Source organism: Papaver somniferum, chromosome 11 (assembly GCF_003573695.1).
Source record: "Papaver somniferum cultivar HN1 chromosome 11, ASM357369v1, whole genome shotgun sequence".
In the NCBI taxonomy this organism is placed as follows: Eukaryota; Viridiplantae; Streptophyta; class Magnoliopsida; order Ranunculales; family Papaveraceae; genus Papaver; species Papaver somniferum.
Window position 1 is genome coordinate 103,295,944 of NC_039368.1, and position 16,391 is coordinate 103,312,334.

The 16,391-nt window shown below is 37.9% G+C and overlaps 1 protein-coding gene across 1 annotated transcript; it reads left to right on the forward strand.

Annotated features, from left to right (window-relative positions):
* The first annotated feature begins 7,254 nt into the window (after positions 1-7,254).
* On the forward strand, positions 7,255-9,073 carry LOC113324846 (aluminum-activated malate transporter 2-like). The gene is made up of 5 exons (XM_026573131.1): positions 7,255-7,546; positions 7,689-7,829; positions 7,913-8,307; positions 8,404-8,547; positions 8,660-9,073. Exons 1-5 carry the CDS (start codon positions 7,255-7,257, stop codon positions 9,071-9,073), a joined length of 1,386 nt encoding a protein of 461 aa, XP_026428916.1.
* Positions 9,074-16,391: the final 7,318 nt, after the last annotated feature.

Consider the following 16,391-nt stretch of genomic DNA (forward strand, 5'->3'; position numbering starts at 1 on the left):
TTATTGAGTACTATCTTCTCTACGATTTGTTTGAGATTTAATCTCTGATAGGTAAGATAAAAAGTAGTCACAAACATCTTTGTCTCATCGTTTGTGATTCCACAATATCTTTTTTCGCTTCCAGATGATTAAGATTATTGTGAGGTGATTGATATTTGATAGACACATTTTTGTGTCTAATTTGATCTCAATACTATATATTGTTGGCACTCGATTTTGTACTAATTTTGTTATTTTATGTATTTATAGGTATTTTTTGGAAATAAACATTTCTGGAAAATTCTGCTCGAAAAGTTGATTTTGTCACCCGGAGGACAAGTGTTATTCGGACTCTCGCTTTTGGATAAGGGGTAACCTAATTACTAAGGGGCACCCCCAGGTCACCCCAAGGCAGCTGCTATTCGCACCCAAGTTCTGGTTAGGGGGAGGACATCTTCTTCCCAAATTCAAAAAAACAAAATTGGCGGGAAAAAATTGTTATCAACTGGCAGATTTAGGGTTGGAAGTTTGGACGGGATTAAAGGAGATTCAATGGCCCAAATTAAATGGGTTTGTTCCTAGGGCCTAGATAGAGCTGGTATGGGTGTTGGATTCGGTCAAAATTGGTTAGATAACCGGTGGTAATCAAATCAGGGAAGATATTCTAAAATAAGAAAAATATTCTATTCTTGGAATTCTTGGATGGAAGAGACGTGCATGGGTTGATTTTATTGGCTGGAAACAATACCTACAGCTCAAGGATGACGCGTGAGAAGAGATAAAACATGAAACAATCCGTAACAAATCAGAGAATTAAAGAAAAAAATATCGGGAATATTTTCATTCACTGCCGAGTAATGGGAAGATTTTTTGGATTAATGGAGGAGATTCAATGGTTCAATTACGTATAAATATGTTTCTAATGTGCTACAGAGAGGCTGTCGAGAGTTTGGGGAGGTTTGCAGGCGAGCAGAGAGGCGCAGGAGGAGTTGCAGAGAAGTTACCTGCTGCTGCTGCTGCCATTAACACGCCTGAAGAACACGAAGAACGGACTCGCAGCAGCAGTCGTTCCTCAACAGTGAAATCGACTGTCTTCTGTGGGTCGTAGTTCTTCAACGACAACAGCACCTCAGATTTGTCGTTGATTCTGGACGCCTTCTGTGGGTCGCAGAGTTCTGTTTTACATCAATTTCTTGTATTTCTCTTCATTGTAAAACACTTTTGAGCATCAATGAAATATTTTGAGAGCATTTTTACTATGATGAGTTAAACCCCAACACTGGGGCGACGGAGGAGGCCGAGCTTCATAAATGGGTAATTTTATTAATTCTTTTTAAGACTTTTGCATTAAAAATTAAGTGAAATATGATTTGATTAAATTGGGTGTTATTTGATTAGATGGGTCATGCTTAGCTTAGGTGATTTGATGTTCCATGCTTAACATTTACAACCAATGTTTTGAGAATCGACTTTGGCAAAATAAGAGTCCATATATGTTTTGAGCTATTATTGTTGAGAATAAATCATTAAGCCTTATGTTATGATGATTGGCCGAATCATTAGTCCCAGTACCTCTCTACCAATTTGTCTATATTTGTATATAATTTTTAGATCTAAAAATCCTTCACCTTCACAAATCTTAGAGTTCGAACCTTTATTACTATAACCAAACATAAAATATTTAATCAATATTACTAGGTTGTTCTTCGGGATAAGTCTGGTGTATCAATTGGTTCCTGTTCACCTTGATTTATCAAAATACGGAACAAAAACTCGTAGGTATTTCTGTGGGAGACAGATTTATCTATTCAATAGACTTTTCTGTGTGAGACAGATTTGTTTGTCAAGTCTTCGACTTTGGGTCGTAGCAACTCTTTGTCGTGGGTGAGATCGGATAACGGATTCAAGTGCACATAATCTGGCGTGGTTCAAGAGGCGTAAGGAACGCGACTGTACCTTAATCAGTGCGAGATTGGTTAGGGCTCAACTACATTCCAATGTGAAGTTAACTTGTAGTAGGCTAGAGTCTGTAGCGACTTAATACAGTGTGTTGTTCAAATCTGGATTAGGTCCCGGGGGTTTTCTGCCTTTGCGGTTTCCTCATTAACAAAATTTCTGGTGTACGTGTTATTTCTTTCCCGCATTATATTTTTATATAATTGAAATACCACAGGTTGTGAGTAGTTTAATCAATTGGTGAATCCAATCCTTGGTTGTTGATTGAAATTGATTGACGCTTGGATATTGGTCTTTGGTACCATCCAAGTTATTTCTCATATTAATCCGTCTTGGAGATTTCTATTTGCTCGATTGCAGATTAATTTGAGAAATTGAGATATAACTCTTGGATGTATTTTTCTTGATTGAATCTGACTGTGTAGTTGATTCTCTTGGAAATATATTGGAGTTAGTCCATACGAAGTGCCTAAACGAAATATTGGGTGTGGTTGTTAGACCCCCGCTTTTTCAAAAATGAATTCAAATATATGGATATTTTACTAGATACATACCATCTACATCCTATAAATAAAAGAGGAATCCCAAATTGAAAGACACATATTTTCTAATCCTTTTCTCTCCATAAAAACCTGCAAAGAGCTCTTACTCATTGAGGCATCACAATGTCCTTTCAAATAACCCATCCACCCAGCCAACGTTCATCTACTTGAAGTGCCAGAGTTAATGAAGAGTTGATTCATAAAGTATCTAGAATTTTCTCATTCTTGAGAAACGACTAACGAGGAATACTACTCAACATACAGCGATTCATATTTTATAGGCCTTTCAATAGTTTTGGGTCCTCCCGGGTACCACTGGACCCAGATCCGGACCCTACTTGTAAAATTCGGATCCGGTTTCTCAATTTGTGGACCCAAAACCGAACTCGTTAAAAATCCCGAGCACCCGTTGGGTATTAAGAAAACTATAAAAAAAGATATCAAAAACTGAATATCTTTCTCCTTTTTTGGCTTGAATCCAAATTATTTTTATAGAAAATTATTATTATTTCATTATTAATGTAATAAATAAATACTTAAAAAGTATTACACTAATTAGTTGGAAGTCTAACAAGCTAAGCTACAACAACATACTATTACATTAATTGAACAGGTTGTTTTCCTAGTCAAGAGAGCCGAAGTGGATGAGGGGCTGAGATTGTGTCACAAGGGGGGCAAACTAACTCTACCTTCCATGTTAATTTCTACAATATTACGCCATTAGGGGCTCGAACCTGGGGCTTCCTGGAACACATGAAACTTTGAGGAACGGGGATGACCAGCTGAGCTAGGTACCCATTTAATTCAAATCCAAAACTAGCAAAATACTTTTAATTTTGCTAAAATAATAAATAAAATAATGAATAACCGGGTATTCGAATACCCGGGGTACATGTTTTACCCGTTAGGACCCGTTAAGATTCGGGTCCAATCGGTTAATTACCCGTAGGGTCCTAAGTTGTTTAATAGGTACAACTTTAGGACCTGGAACCGGACCCGCATCTACCTGTTCTGCGTAAGGGGTGCCCATTGATAACCTTAATATTTTGTCATCAGGTATGAATCTAAAAGAATATTCTTGAGTCATCTAACGACTAGAATTTCATTTTTAACTGCGTAACTCGAGGAGCATTGTAAGAATATTTTTGGTGCAACATATTTTGGCACCCACTGTGGGGTTGAGAAGAGATCTTCATGAAAATAATTCAAGATCCATGGCTGCATCACAAACAAGTCAGACTGATGGAACGAAAATGCAAATGCAAGTACGAAGTATTCAGAATGATGTTGATCACCCATTTCGAGAAGGAGTTGAAACTTCACTAAAAAGATGGCATCGGGATGTCCTTCTATAAGAACTTATCCTTATGAAATAGTAGAAGAAATTTTGAGGTAGTATTACAATTCCCCCGTAAATGAAGGTGTCAGTCTGAACAGATCCCCAAGATATTGTGATCAATACCAGAAAAACATGTTAAACTCAATGCTTCCAAACTCCCTTGCCGATAGAGGCTTTCGTTTAGCCTCGCGTACTGTGCAAGTGGATAGGACCGGATCAACACCTTTAGATCTGAGTCCTCTTGAAAGATTGTAAATATTAGAGGAAAAAAACAGACAACTGAAAGCCTTACTGGATAAGAGACCATAAATGGGTAATATCCTGTAAATATCACTCCTCACCAGCGGGCAAGACCTTCACATGAGGGATGGCGGGCGACGGGTATGAAATGATCACGATTAGATACATGGATCATCTGAAAGGAAAGCTTCTGAATCAAGTAAAATAGCAATGGAAAATCGATTGCCAAATCACCGATGCGGAAGCCATCATGCTGTTGTGGAATCAAAATTATGACCGGTCATTGATAACACAACATGCGCGGGCGGAACAAACACCTCAATGAGTGGAAGCAAGGGGAATACCTTCGACAAGCGAAAGCGAAAAGAATACCTCGACGAATGGAAACGGAAGCGGTATTACGAGGGCGGCGATCAAAGTCGTCATTGAGCATATGCGAGCTGGGCGACGGCTAACAGAGATTATTTTTATGCAAGTTTTTCTATTCGACATTTTCATCACTGTGACTTTACAAATTTTCCTAGAGCCCCCAAATAATTTGCTACGGTCCTGGGGGATCGCTTTGGGTGTCGTATATGGGAGTAATCTTCAACATATCTCGCTAGATGCATTATTGCAATGCCATATACAAGAATGACACACATGCGCGGATGGTAGTAATGAACAATGACACATCTATGTGACATGAACATTATAATTGGCGACGTCAACTACTCTACAATCAGCGTATTCAATTCGCACGCGCTCTTTTATCCCATCGCCTCAATTCATGCGCGGATGGTAGTGATGAACTTACAAAAAAAAAAAAAAAAAAAAAAATGAATCGGAATTTCCTAATTTTCGCGCGTTTTTCGGTTCGTATTTCTTTTTTTGGAAAACGGGTCATTTGTCCAAATATTTTTAAAACATGATTCAAATGGACGAGTAAAATTAGTATGAGTGAAATGGACACCAAAAAAAAATAGCAATGATGAAACTGGATTCATCCTGACTTAATGTTATAAAATAGCGAGGATGAAACTGGATGCATCCTGATGTAAATTAAAAATAAGAAAAAGTATTTGAAAATGGGTAAGATGAAACTATTTACTTCCTGGATATTTTTATATTTTTGTCCATTTAAACAGTATCAAAATTTAGATGTCTTTTTCATCCAGAAATTATTGATTTTGGTCTTTTTAACTAATTTTGTGTTCTTTTTTCTAATTTATTTTAATATTCCTACAATTTCACCATGTGTCCCTCTGATTTCACTACAATTTCCACTTTAATTTCACCGTGTTTGAGTGGACGCACATTATAACGCATCATTTCAACTATGGATTCGAATCAAAATAGTAGATTTTTACTTTCATCGAACAAATTTAGCAGGGGCCAAGTATTTAACTTCTATTTCGTCGATCCTTCCTCGTTGGTTCCGAACTCTACTTCTTAGAAACAGAAAGTGAGTGTGTAGCTGATGAAGCACTGAAACCAGCAACGATCAAAATCCAAATTGTAGTATAGTACTACACTTCTACTTCTACTAGAGGGACTTGACATGATGAACTAATGGAATCCAGTTCATGATTTACACTTTCACAGTGTCCACTTAGTGATCATAGCTTGTTTTCATTCACACCAGTCTCTAGTACTGTGTATAGAGAAGTCATAAATGACTTGCAAATTGAGTTATTTTATTGTGATTGTTCATATGGTACTATAACCAAGTGGGTATCCTACTTTTTTACCCTTTTTACCGTATGAATTGTTTTTTTCAGTTTCCAAGTTAGTCAGCAGCTCAGTTTGAGCACTTTTGATTACCTTAAAAAGAAAATCTAACTTTTGGCTTCTCATTCTACCAATTTGTTGTTATGATAAAAGTAGCCCATAAATAGCCCGTAGTTAGGGCTGTTCATGGTCGGTTTTGGTTCGGTTTCTAGCCAAACCAAAACCGAAACCAATACTATTGGTTTCTAAAATTCTAAACCAAACCAATCCATTAAGCATTGGTTCGGTTTCCAAATGGTTTCAGTTGGTTTCGGTTTGTCCCAGTGGTTTTTGGTTAACCAATAATTATGCCAAACCAAAAAAAAAATACACAAATTTATAGATAAACAAATCGTAATTGTCCATAGTATTGGTTTACACAAACTTACAGACAAAAAATAAATAAAATAAATATCAAGAATAGTTAAAGCTTACTCTAAATCTAGATATCAAAAGAAGATATATAATATATCTTAATTTAGTTATTGACAAATAAAAAAGAAGGAAGACGGGAAGAAAAAGTCGAGTAGCAGCAGCTGTAGTTGGGGGTCGAGAAGGGAGGCGACTGAGAGAAGGAGAAAGAGAAAGAGGAAGAGGGAGAGTATCATAATGAAATAGATTTAGGATTTCTATTTATCCTCTAAATCAATGGGTAGAATCTAATACTTGTAAATCATTGGTAGAAACCAAGTTTAAAAATTAATTGGTTTTTCAATGGTTTTTGGTTCGGTTTTAAAAGTCAAACCAAACCAAAACCAACACTATCGGTTTTCCACTTTCTATACCGTAACCGATCAATTAGTAAATGGTTCGGTTTGGTTTCTTCCTAATTGGTCTGGTTTGGTTTGGTTTGGTTCCAGCGAAAAACCGAAACCATGTTCAGCCCTACCCGTAGTTAATAGTGTCATTTAACGTCATAAAGTTAAGCCGGAATCCTAATCACTTTTTCATACTTCTTCCCTATAAATTTACAGCGCGTTTGGTTCAAGGAATTGGATTCCTGGTAATCTAATTCCGAGGGAATGTGACCAATTCCTTGAACCAAACGGTCCAAACCAAATCCATGTAATTGAGAATTTTGATTCTTAGGAATCCAATTCCCCCCAAAATAATTGATTTCCATTGCAGTGGTCTAGTAGTGCAATGGAATTGGATTCCAAGGTAAAAACAAAAGAAATTGGATTACCTCAACCAAACGCTAATTTTTTGGAATTGAATCCAATTTCATGGAATTCAATTCCGAGAATTGGATTACCCCATAATTGAATTCCTAGGAATCGAATTCTTCCAACCAAACGAGGTGTTAGACAATTATTCACCATTATCCTTCACACACCTCTCCTTTTACCTTTTCTTTAATTAAGAAGAAAAGAAGTGTTTACTTGAAATATTTAGCAGTTTCACTGAACTTCATTAACTTATCTTGTTTGCTTACACAACCAATTAATAATGGAGAACACTGAATCAGCAAAAAATGAAGAGAAACTTGGGTGTTTCTATAATGGGAAGCAATGGATTAAGGCATTGCCTCTGCGAGCTCTGAATAATGTTGCCGAGTTTGGAAACAAAGTGAAAAAGCTTGGAAAAGATGACCCAAGAAGAGTTACTCACTCTATCAAGGTGGGATTAGCGCTCTCGTTAGTTTCACTCCTCTACTACTTCAGACTTCTTTATGGAGGCTTTGGTGTCTCAACTATGTGGGCGGTTTTAACTGTGGTAGTCGTTTTTGAATTTAGTGTTGGTAAGTTATCTTATAACCCATCATCTGAGTCTATGTTGATAGCGTAATCCGTGCTTTATTCTAGTTGATTGATGTGGCATGTTGTTGGTCGTACGGTACCATTGGCCTTAACTGAAATGAGTTTGAATTATGCATATTGCAGGTGCTACTTTGGGTAAAGGCTTAAATAGAGGCATAGCAACGTTACTAGCTGGTGTTTTAGGTGTCGGAGCTCATCACTTAGCAGCACTTGCTGGTGATAAAGGAGAGCCAGTATTGCTTTGTCTCTTCGTCTTCTTGCTTGGTAATATTCGTTTCATTTGGCTTTTCATATGTATATGTGCATATATTGGAATCTAACAACTGAGAATTGTGGGTTATTTGCAGCTGCAGCGTCATCGTTTTCACGGTTCTTTCCAACGATTAAGGCTAGATATGATTATGGAGTGTTAATATTTATATTGACATTTAGCCTGGTGGCTGTATCTGGTTATAGAGTTGAAAATCTCATAGGACTTGCTCATCAAAGATTATCAACAATAATAGTTGGCAGCTGTACGTGTATTCTCATATCTATTTTTGTATGCCCGGTGTGGGCTGGCAAAGATCTTCGCAATCTGATTTCTCTGAACATCGAAAAGCTTGGCGACTTCTTACAAGGATTTGAAGAGGAATACTTCGAAAAAGATGAGAACGAAGAAAACGTTTTGCTTTGTCAGAGTAAGAAGCCCCTTTGCGGATACAAAAGTGTTTTGAATTCTATGACTGCTGAAGAATCACTGGTGAGAAAATCTTAATTACGGCATCCGCACACAAAGAAATTGCTTCCACTGGCTTACAGTTGATTTAATGATATATACAAATTCTGAATTGTGCAGGCAAATTTTGCTAAATGGGAACTACCACATGGGCGTTTCAGGTTTCGTCATCCATGGAATCAGTACTTGAAAATCGGAGCCATAACTCGTCAATGTGCATGTCAAATGGAAGCTCTTAATGGTTGCATCAATTCTGAAATCCAGGTAATATGGCAAACCACCACTTCTAGCAAGTTTTTTTTTCTTTTCTCACGAGCATTTTATTTATACAGAGGACAATCACACCTTACTAAAAGTTCCTAAATGCTAATTACAGGCATCATCACAGGAATTCAAGAAGAAAATACAAGAAGCGTGTACAAAGATGACTTTTGAATCTCGCAAAGCTTTGATGGAGTTATCATCCTCAATCAAAACAATGACGCATCCGAAATTTGTCATTGCCCACTTAAAGACCTCGAGAATCGCAGCCGAAGACCTGAAAATGGCCCTGAAAGAAGCTAAACTGGAGAAAGTTGAACTATTGCAGATCATACCAACTACGACAGTTATTTCTCTGCTAATTGAGATACTCGCATACATTGAAAGAATTTCGGAATCAGTTCATGAACTTTCTCGTTCGGCAAAATTTAGAGGTGTGGCAGATTCCACTGCTATAGTACCCGTTTCTGATAGCGAGGATAACGTCCCACATGTTGTTCTGATAGTACATGAAATTACATTACCATAAGATAATAATTCTCCAGATGTTAAGATGCATAATATAGTTTAAGCATGTGCGTGTGTAAATGTACTCTTATATTATATATACATATGATCGTCAGTTAGTCCCATTCAGGTCATAGGTTGACCACAAATTTAACTGGTATACATTCGTGACATCCATTCCCCAGTTGCAATAAGGTAAAGATCAAGGATAATACAAAACTTTAATCATTTTGACGAAAAACTTTATCTCAGTGAATTTACATGATGAAGATTGAGGACCATACAAAAAACAACAGGCTCGGCCAAACGGTGCACCTTATTCGCCTTGCAGCTTGGAGTTTGAATGTCTAACTTCCCTCGAAGCTACACTTACTCTAGCTAAGTGATACCTTGAAGGCATACAGATAATCTTCTATGGAGATATATATATATATATATAGTTTAGGTACTGCTGATGAAGAAAATGAATTGATTACATATTGCATACAAAATCTCATGATAAATCTACTAGAATTACAAAAGTATTGATCACTAGCAGTAGATAGGCTATACTTTTAGTTATCTGAGTCCGTCTGTCTAACATTTTCATCTTTCTAATTAGCCAACTTACCTACAAGCTACCTTCTTTCCGTAGCATGCACACGACATCATCTTAATACTTCCAGCAAAAGGCACATTCTGGGAAGAAAGCAAAACTATCATCAGTAATGATGGATACACGCTAGACAACAAAAAATTGAAGGTAGCAACGGATAATAATCTGGAGGTGGAGATTTGAGTTGTTTCCCACTTGCAAAGTTTGGAATTCAGTCCCTTGTCCGTATTAGGTAGTTTACGTCACCATTCTACTTCATATGCCAGAATTAGGAATTTCGTTTTAAAACCGCTAACTATTCCACTTATCAGTGTGGCAACTATTATCTGATTATAAGCAAATCTGCGATAGCATAGCAGCATTTAAGTTTCTAACATATTGATATGACAAAGAAATTTCTTACATACTAGGATTCCTCTCGTTCACACCAATGAGTCACTTCTATATTTTTCTTGAGATGTAAACATGATATATATATATATATATATATATATATACACACACAAGTTTATGGCATCCTTTGACAATACTAACTTTCTTCCACCTTTGGCTATGCAGTCACACTTTTCCACCAAATTACGTCTCATATGTTTTAACCTGCTCTACTACGTACGCAACATCTACGTACGTAAACATTAACGACATGCAAGTAAGCTGACCGTTGCGACAGTGTGCCACTCGTGGTTTAAAGTTTCACAGAGATATTGATTTATTTTCTAACTGGCAACTTAATTGGGATGCATTTTCCATTCGGATTAATCCTCCTTGAACGCTAATGTCTCTTCTTGTTCTTGTTCTCTGCTCTACTATCCGGTCTGTTCAGAAGGTGACTTTGTTCACTATGTCAGGATTTTTATCGAATCACTGACAACCGCGGAATAACGGATTTTGGGATATTATGATGAATAATAAGTAAACCAAGCACAAGTAACTATAATAATACGAGAAAGATAAATCAACTCACAAGACACAAGATTTATAGTGGTTCGACCAATACATACAACTTGTATATATTGTCTACGTCCACTTTGAGCCGCACCAACTCAAATCCACTATGAAGAAAAACAATTACAACATCGTGTGAATCACAGCAAACTCTTGGTTACACCGCAACAATTACCCGAGACGATAACCTTGTCTCTTGTTCCTCACCAATATGCTCTCACAACGAAACCCTAGCTTTTTACCCTAAAAGCTATACAAGAAAGAACCCTATTTTCTCTCTAAAGCAATTTTCTTCACACAATTCTACAAGGCCTAATTACCTATTTATATAAGTTACAAACTTGGCCACCAAGAATTCTAGCCGTTTTAGGAAACCCCTTTTCCAAAACAGTCACAGCTAACTTAGGAAATAATTAGTCTTCAATTAACTAACAATCTCCCACTTTGAAGACTCATTTATTGTCTTCAATTCTCCTTTTCTTCAACTTTGTATTTGACGGTGCTAAAACATCTTCATCTCAGTGTGGCTCCCCTCCCAGATCCTCATTCTGAGAGACCAACTAAAGCCTTGCAGAGCTTTAGCTTGTCTGATGTAACCCCCTTGGTAAACATATCCGTTGGATTCTTCGAACCAAGAATCTTCTCGAGCTTCAACTCTCCTTCTTCTAAGATATCCCGAACGAAATGATAACGAATATCTATATGCTTCGTCCTAGCATGATAGGCTGAGTTCTCGGCTAAATGTATAGCGCTTTGACCGTTGCTAAATAGAACAGTATCTCGTTGTTCCTTTCCCAACTCATCTAACAAACCTTGTAACCAAATCATCTCCTTGCTCTCTTATGTTACTACTACGTACTCCGCTTCCGTAGTAGACAATGTTACCAACTTCTGTAACCGTGAGTTCCAACTCACTGCAGCTGCCCCCATAATATAAACATAACCCGTCGTACTTTGCATTTTATCTACATCACCTGTGAAGTCTGCATCCACATAACCCCTCAAGATATAACCACCTTTTCCATAACACAATGGTACGTTTGTGTTACCTCTCAAATACCTGAGAATCCACTTCACAGCTTCCCAATGTTTTTTTCCTGGGTTGCTTGCATATATAATCAGTACTCCCACTGCATGTGCAATATCCGGTCTCGTTCACACCATAGCATACATTAGACTCCCAGTCGCCGAAGAATATGGTACGTTAGCCATGTACTCTTTTCTTTCATTTGTTTTCACACACTGCATACTTGAAAGACGAATTTGACTTCCAAGTGGAGAATTAACTGGTTTAGCATTCTCCATATTGAACCTTTTCAACACTCGTTCAACATATTCAGCCTGACTAAGCATAAGTACACCCTTAGCTCTGTCTCCTATGATCCTCATACTAAGAATCCGTTTTGCTTCACCAAGATTTTTCATAGCAAACTCACTTGCTAATTGTTTCTTCAAATTCTCCACTTCTTGTAGAGATGTTCCGGCAACCAACATATCATCCACATACAGTAATAATATGATGTAGTCAGAACCGCACCTTTTGAAGTAACAACAATGATCTGCATTACACCGTGAGTAACCACCTCTATGCATGAAGTTATCAAACTTCTTGTACCACTGTCTCGGGGCTTGTTTTAAACCATACAAACTCTTATTTAGCTTGCACACCATGTCTTCCTTGCCTTTTACTATGAATCCTTCTGGATGCTTCATGTAAATTTCTTCATCTAGGTCACTATGAAGAAAAATTGTCTTTACATCCAACTGTTCAAGGTAGAGATCTTCAGAAGCCGCTAGACTTAACACTACTCGAGTAGTAGTCATCTTCACAAGTGGAGAATATATCTCGTTGTAATCAACACCAGGTTTTTGTTGGAAACCTTTCACAACCAACCTTGCCTTGTAGCGAATATCTCCATTTGCTTCAGACTTCATCCGATAAATCCACTTATTATGCAACGCCTTCTTACCTCTTGGTAATTTTACTAACACCCAAGTGCCATTCTCCTCAAGTGAATTCATCTCATCTTTCATAGCAAGTTTCCACTTGCCTGAATCATCAGCCGCTAGTGCTTCTTTAATATCTTCAAGTTCACCTCCATCCGTAAGTAATAGATAATTCAGAGCATACCTTGGGTTTGGTTTTGGAGTTCTTGATGATCTTCTTACTTCTTGTGAAACTGTAGGAGTAACTCCCACTGTAGCAGGAGTATGTTCACCATGTACTTCTCTGCCATCAGCAACACCGTGCCCTTCTTGTACCATACTTTTTCCAGAAACATCATCAATATCGATATACAACTCCTTATCGACGTTGCTTGATCCGACATCTTCAACTTGTGTTTTAGTCATGTCCTTGTACAGCTCATTCTCATTAAAAGTGACGTCTCTCCTTCTAATAACTTTGTGACCCTCGTAGTCCCAAAGTTTATACCCAAAAGCGTCATTTCCGTAACCAAGAAATATACACTTCTTTGCTTGAGCACCTATCTTAGACCTCTCACCGGTACTAAGATGAACATAACCAACACAATCAAAAACTTTCAAATATGAAAGATTTACCTTTTTGACGGTCCAAACCTCCTCTAGTATCTTTATATCTAATGGACTACTAGGTGTCCTATTGATTAGATAAGCATCCGTCTCTGTTGCATGTGTCCAGAAGGTCTCGGGAAAACCAGACTGCAACCTCATGCACCTAGCACGTGCATTTAACGTCCAATTCATACGTTCTGCTACTCCATTCTCATGTGGCGTCCTTGGAGCTGTCCTCTCCAAACGAACTCCATTTGTAGAACATAACTGTAAGAATTCTGTTTTGTCATACTCATCATCGTTTTCTAACCTTAGACACTTCAACTTCAGACCAGTTTCTGTTTCAACTAAAGCTTTCCACTTCTTAAATACTTCATACACCTCGAACTTATTCTTCATAAATTAAAGCCACATCTTCCTTGAGTGATCATAAATAAAGGTGACATAATATTGGAACCCGTTGTGAGATGCAACATCAATTGGTCCCCATACATCAGTATGAACCAAATCAAGTTTCTCACTTCTCAAGGCCCTGCCGTCTCTGCTGAAACTAACCCGTTTTTGCTTTCCAAGAACATAGTCTTCACAAAAACCCATATCAACATACTTCACCTTAGGTAGATATCCTCTCGAACATAAAATCTTCATGTTCTTCTCACTCATGTGCCCTAATATTCTATGCCATAAGTTAGTGTCTTCACCACTACTAGCCACTGCTAAAGTAGTTCCATCTGAAGTCCGGTATAAAGTACCGACTCTAACTCCACGAGCTAATACCATAGCTCCTTTATTCATTTTCCAATTGTGTTTCGTAAGCACAACTTCACAGTCATCATCACAAATTTGGCCCACATACACCAAGTTCTTCTTCAAATTTGGAACGTGTTGTACATCCTTCAATTTCCATGTTGAACCGTTGACTTTCAAGGTCACATCACCCAAAATAATGATGTCGCATGCTTCACCGTCACCTAAGAATACTTGGTCATAGTATCCTTCTTTATAAGAGATCATAATACTCTTATCACCCGTTGCATGGAAAGAAGCTCCCGAGTCTATAATCCAAGACTCATCTTGCTTGTCCTCAGAGAGTAGTAGAAAACCTTCCGTAATCACCTTCTTGTTATCAACAAGGACCTTCACTGGTTCCGCAGCTGCAACTATGTTGACCTCTTCTTGATTACCTTTGTTTCTACCATTATTAGCACCTTTGTTTTCCGGACAATCGCGCTTGAAATGTCCTACTTTCTTACACGCCCAACACTCAACAACACCTCTAGGCCGGGATTGAGATCTCCTCCTAGATTTCCCTTTAGACTTCCATCTGGATTTGTTGTTGTTGTTCCTATTTGAACCCCTGCCTTTATCTTCTTCTTGCATACTTAAGGCCGAGCTTGAAGTACTAGAACTGTAACCTTGTTCTATTCTTCTTTCCTCTTCAGCAATTAACCTTTGTTGCACATCATCAAGGTTCAACTTCTCGCTCCCTGCAGAATTACTAATAATTGTTCTTGCGGTTTCCCAACTCTTTGGTAATGATGACAACAACCTTAAAGCTTGAACTTCATCATCAAAAGTAATACTGACTTTTGAAAACTAAGAAATAATTGATTTAAACTTCCCAAGATGTGTTGAAATCGCTTCGCCTTCTTGCATCTTCAGATTAAATAATTGTTCACACAACATAATCTTCTCCGAGGTTGATGACTTTTGATACAACTTTTCAAGTTTATCCATAAGATCCTTCGTACTAGTTTCCTCTTGTACGTTATTGTAGACTTCCTCTTATTCCATTGGGACTATCCTAGCTATACATATGTGGTTTACATCGCGCCACATACTCCAACAATCTCCACCTTGGCGAGATTAAACCACCTCACCAATCCAATCATACTCCACCATATGATCACCGTTTGTATATGCTACCCATCGAACATGATTATTGTCACCACGCGCCCTGGAACCCAACTCCACCTTGAGTTAATGGGAAGGCTAGCACTAACTTCGTCTTGAGCACAACCTTGCCACCATAGAACCCTGCTCCACCTGAGTTAATAGGGTGCGGCATTAACTCCACCTTGAGCGCCAGCTCTACCTTGGGCCTTGCCTGCTCCACCTTGAGTCTGACTCCACCTGCGCCGTACCGGCGGAATAACGGATCTTGAGATATTATGATGAATAATAAGTAAACCAAGCACAAGCAACTATAATAATACGAGAAAGATAAATCAACTCACAAGACACAAGATTTATAGTGGTTCGACCAATACATACAACCAACTCAAATCCAGTTGTTAGGATCTTCACGGACCGCCGGACCCTACTTCTGGGCCCGACCACATAACACCGATATTGTCCCCACTTAACCACCTGTTGCAGCAGGTGTGGGATTTTAATCTAAAAGGCCTGGTGCTATGTAAGGAGATGTCCAAGCTTATTAGACACCACATGTACTTCCTCTTATTCCATATGAGACTATCTTAGATCTTGTACTTTAACTTTATGAGCAACGGAAAGAAAAAAAGAGATTGGTTTCCGAAGAAGACTTTTCAGAGTGACCTGGATTAGTTTAGCTTTAACTAAATTACAGGTGGAATAAAGTACAATTTTCCAGTATATTTTATAAAATTAATCCGATAAGAGAACTTCCATATATATCCTGTCAATATAAGCACTAATCAAAGACAATCTTAGTATCTAGTACCTAGCTATCACTTTAATGACTTATCCAAACAACCACAATGAAAGATTAGCTAAAAGTACATAATGCAAAAAGTGTACTAGTCCAGTGGGTTTTCCCAAAAGAAGAATATTGCATTATCTGTTATTTACTTAAATAGTGATTGACAATAACAACTTGTTAATAAGAAGATGAAAATGAACGACACAAACAAAAGATGATTATGATCATACTAGAGCTAGCATTGGTAATGGATAGTTCAGCTTCAATCAGCTTCATTCCCAGCTGTACTGGATTTGGTACTTCTATTCTATCTAAATCAAACGTTTGGTCTTGTGGCACTCTTTTGCTTTTGTTTCTTGTCATTGTCTAGCATACCAGTGTGAGTCTGAGAAGGGCATTTTCCAGGGATTCGGATTAATGAGGAAAAAGAGACTTCAACTTTGAAGAAGACAAATGAATTCAATTTTCCAGTGATGCTACGGTGAAGGTGAAATTTGCTGGTCAATTCCATCGGACTCCTGATACCTTGTAGAATTTAAAAAGCTTGAACTTTGAGATTTGGGGCACATTTCTATGGGCTTC

Bases quoted from the DNA above. Each gene is read 5' to 3' on its own strand.
- LOC113324846 (XM_026573131.1), top strand. From the start codon at position 7,255: ATGGAGAACACTGAATCAGCAAAAAATGAAGAGAAACTTGGGTGTTTC. The intron at 8,308-8,403 runs GTGAGAAAATCT...TGAATTGTGCAG, and splicing joins TGACTGCTGAAGAATCACTG to GCAAATTTTGCTAAATGGGA. The intron at 8,548-8,659 runs GTAATATGGCAA...TGCTAATTACAG, and splicing joins GCATCAATTCTGAAATCCAG to GCATCATCACAGGAATTCAA.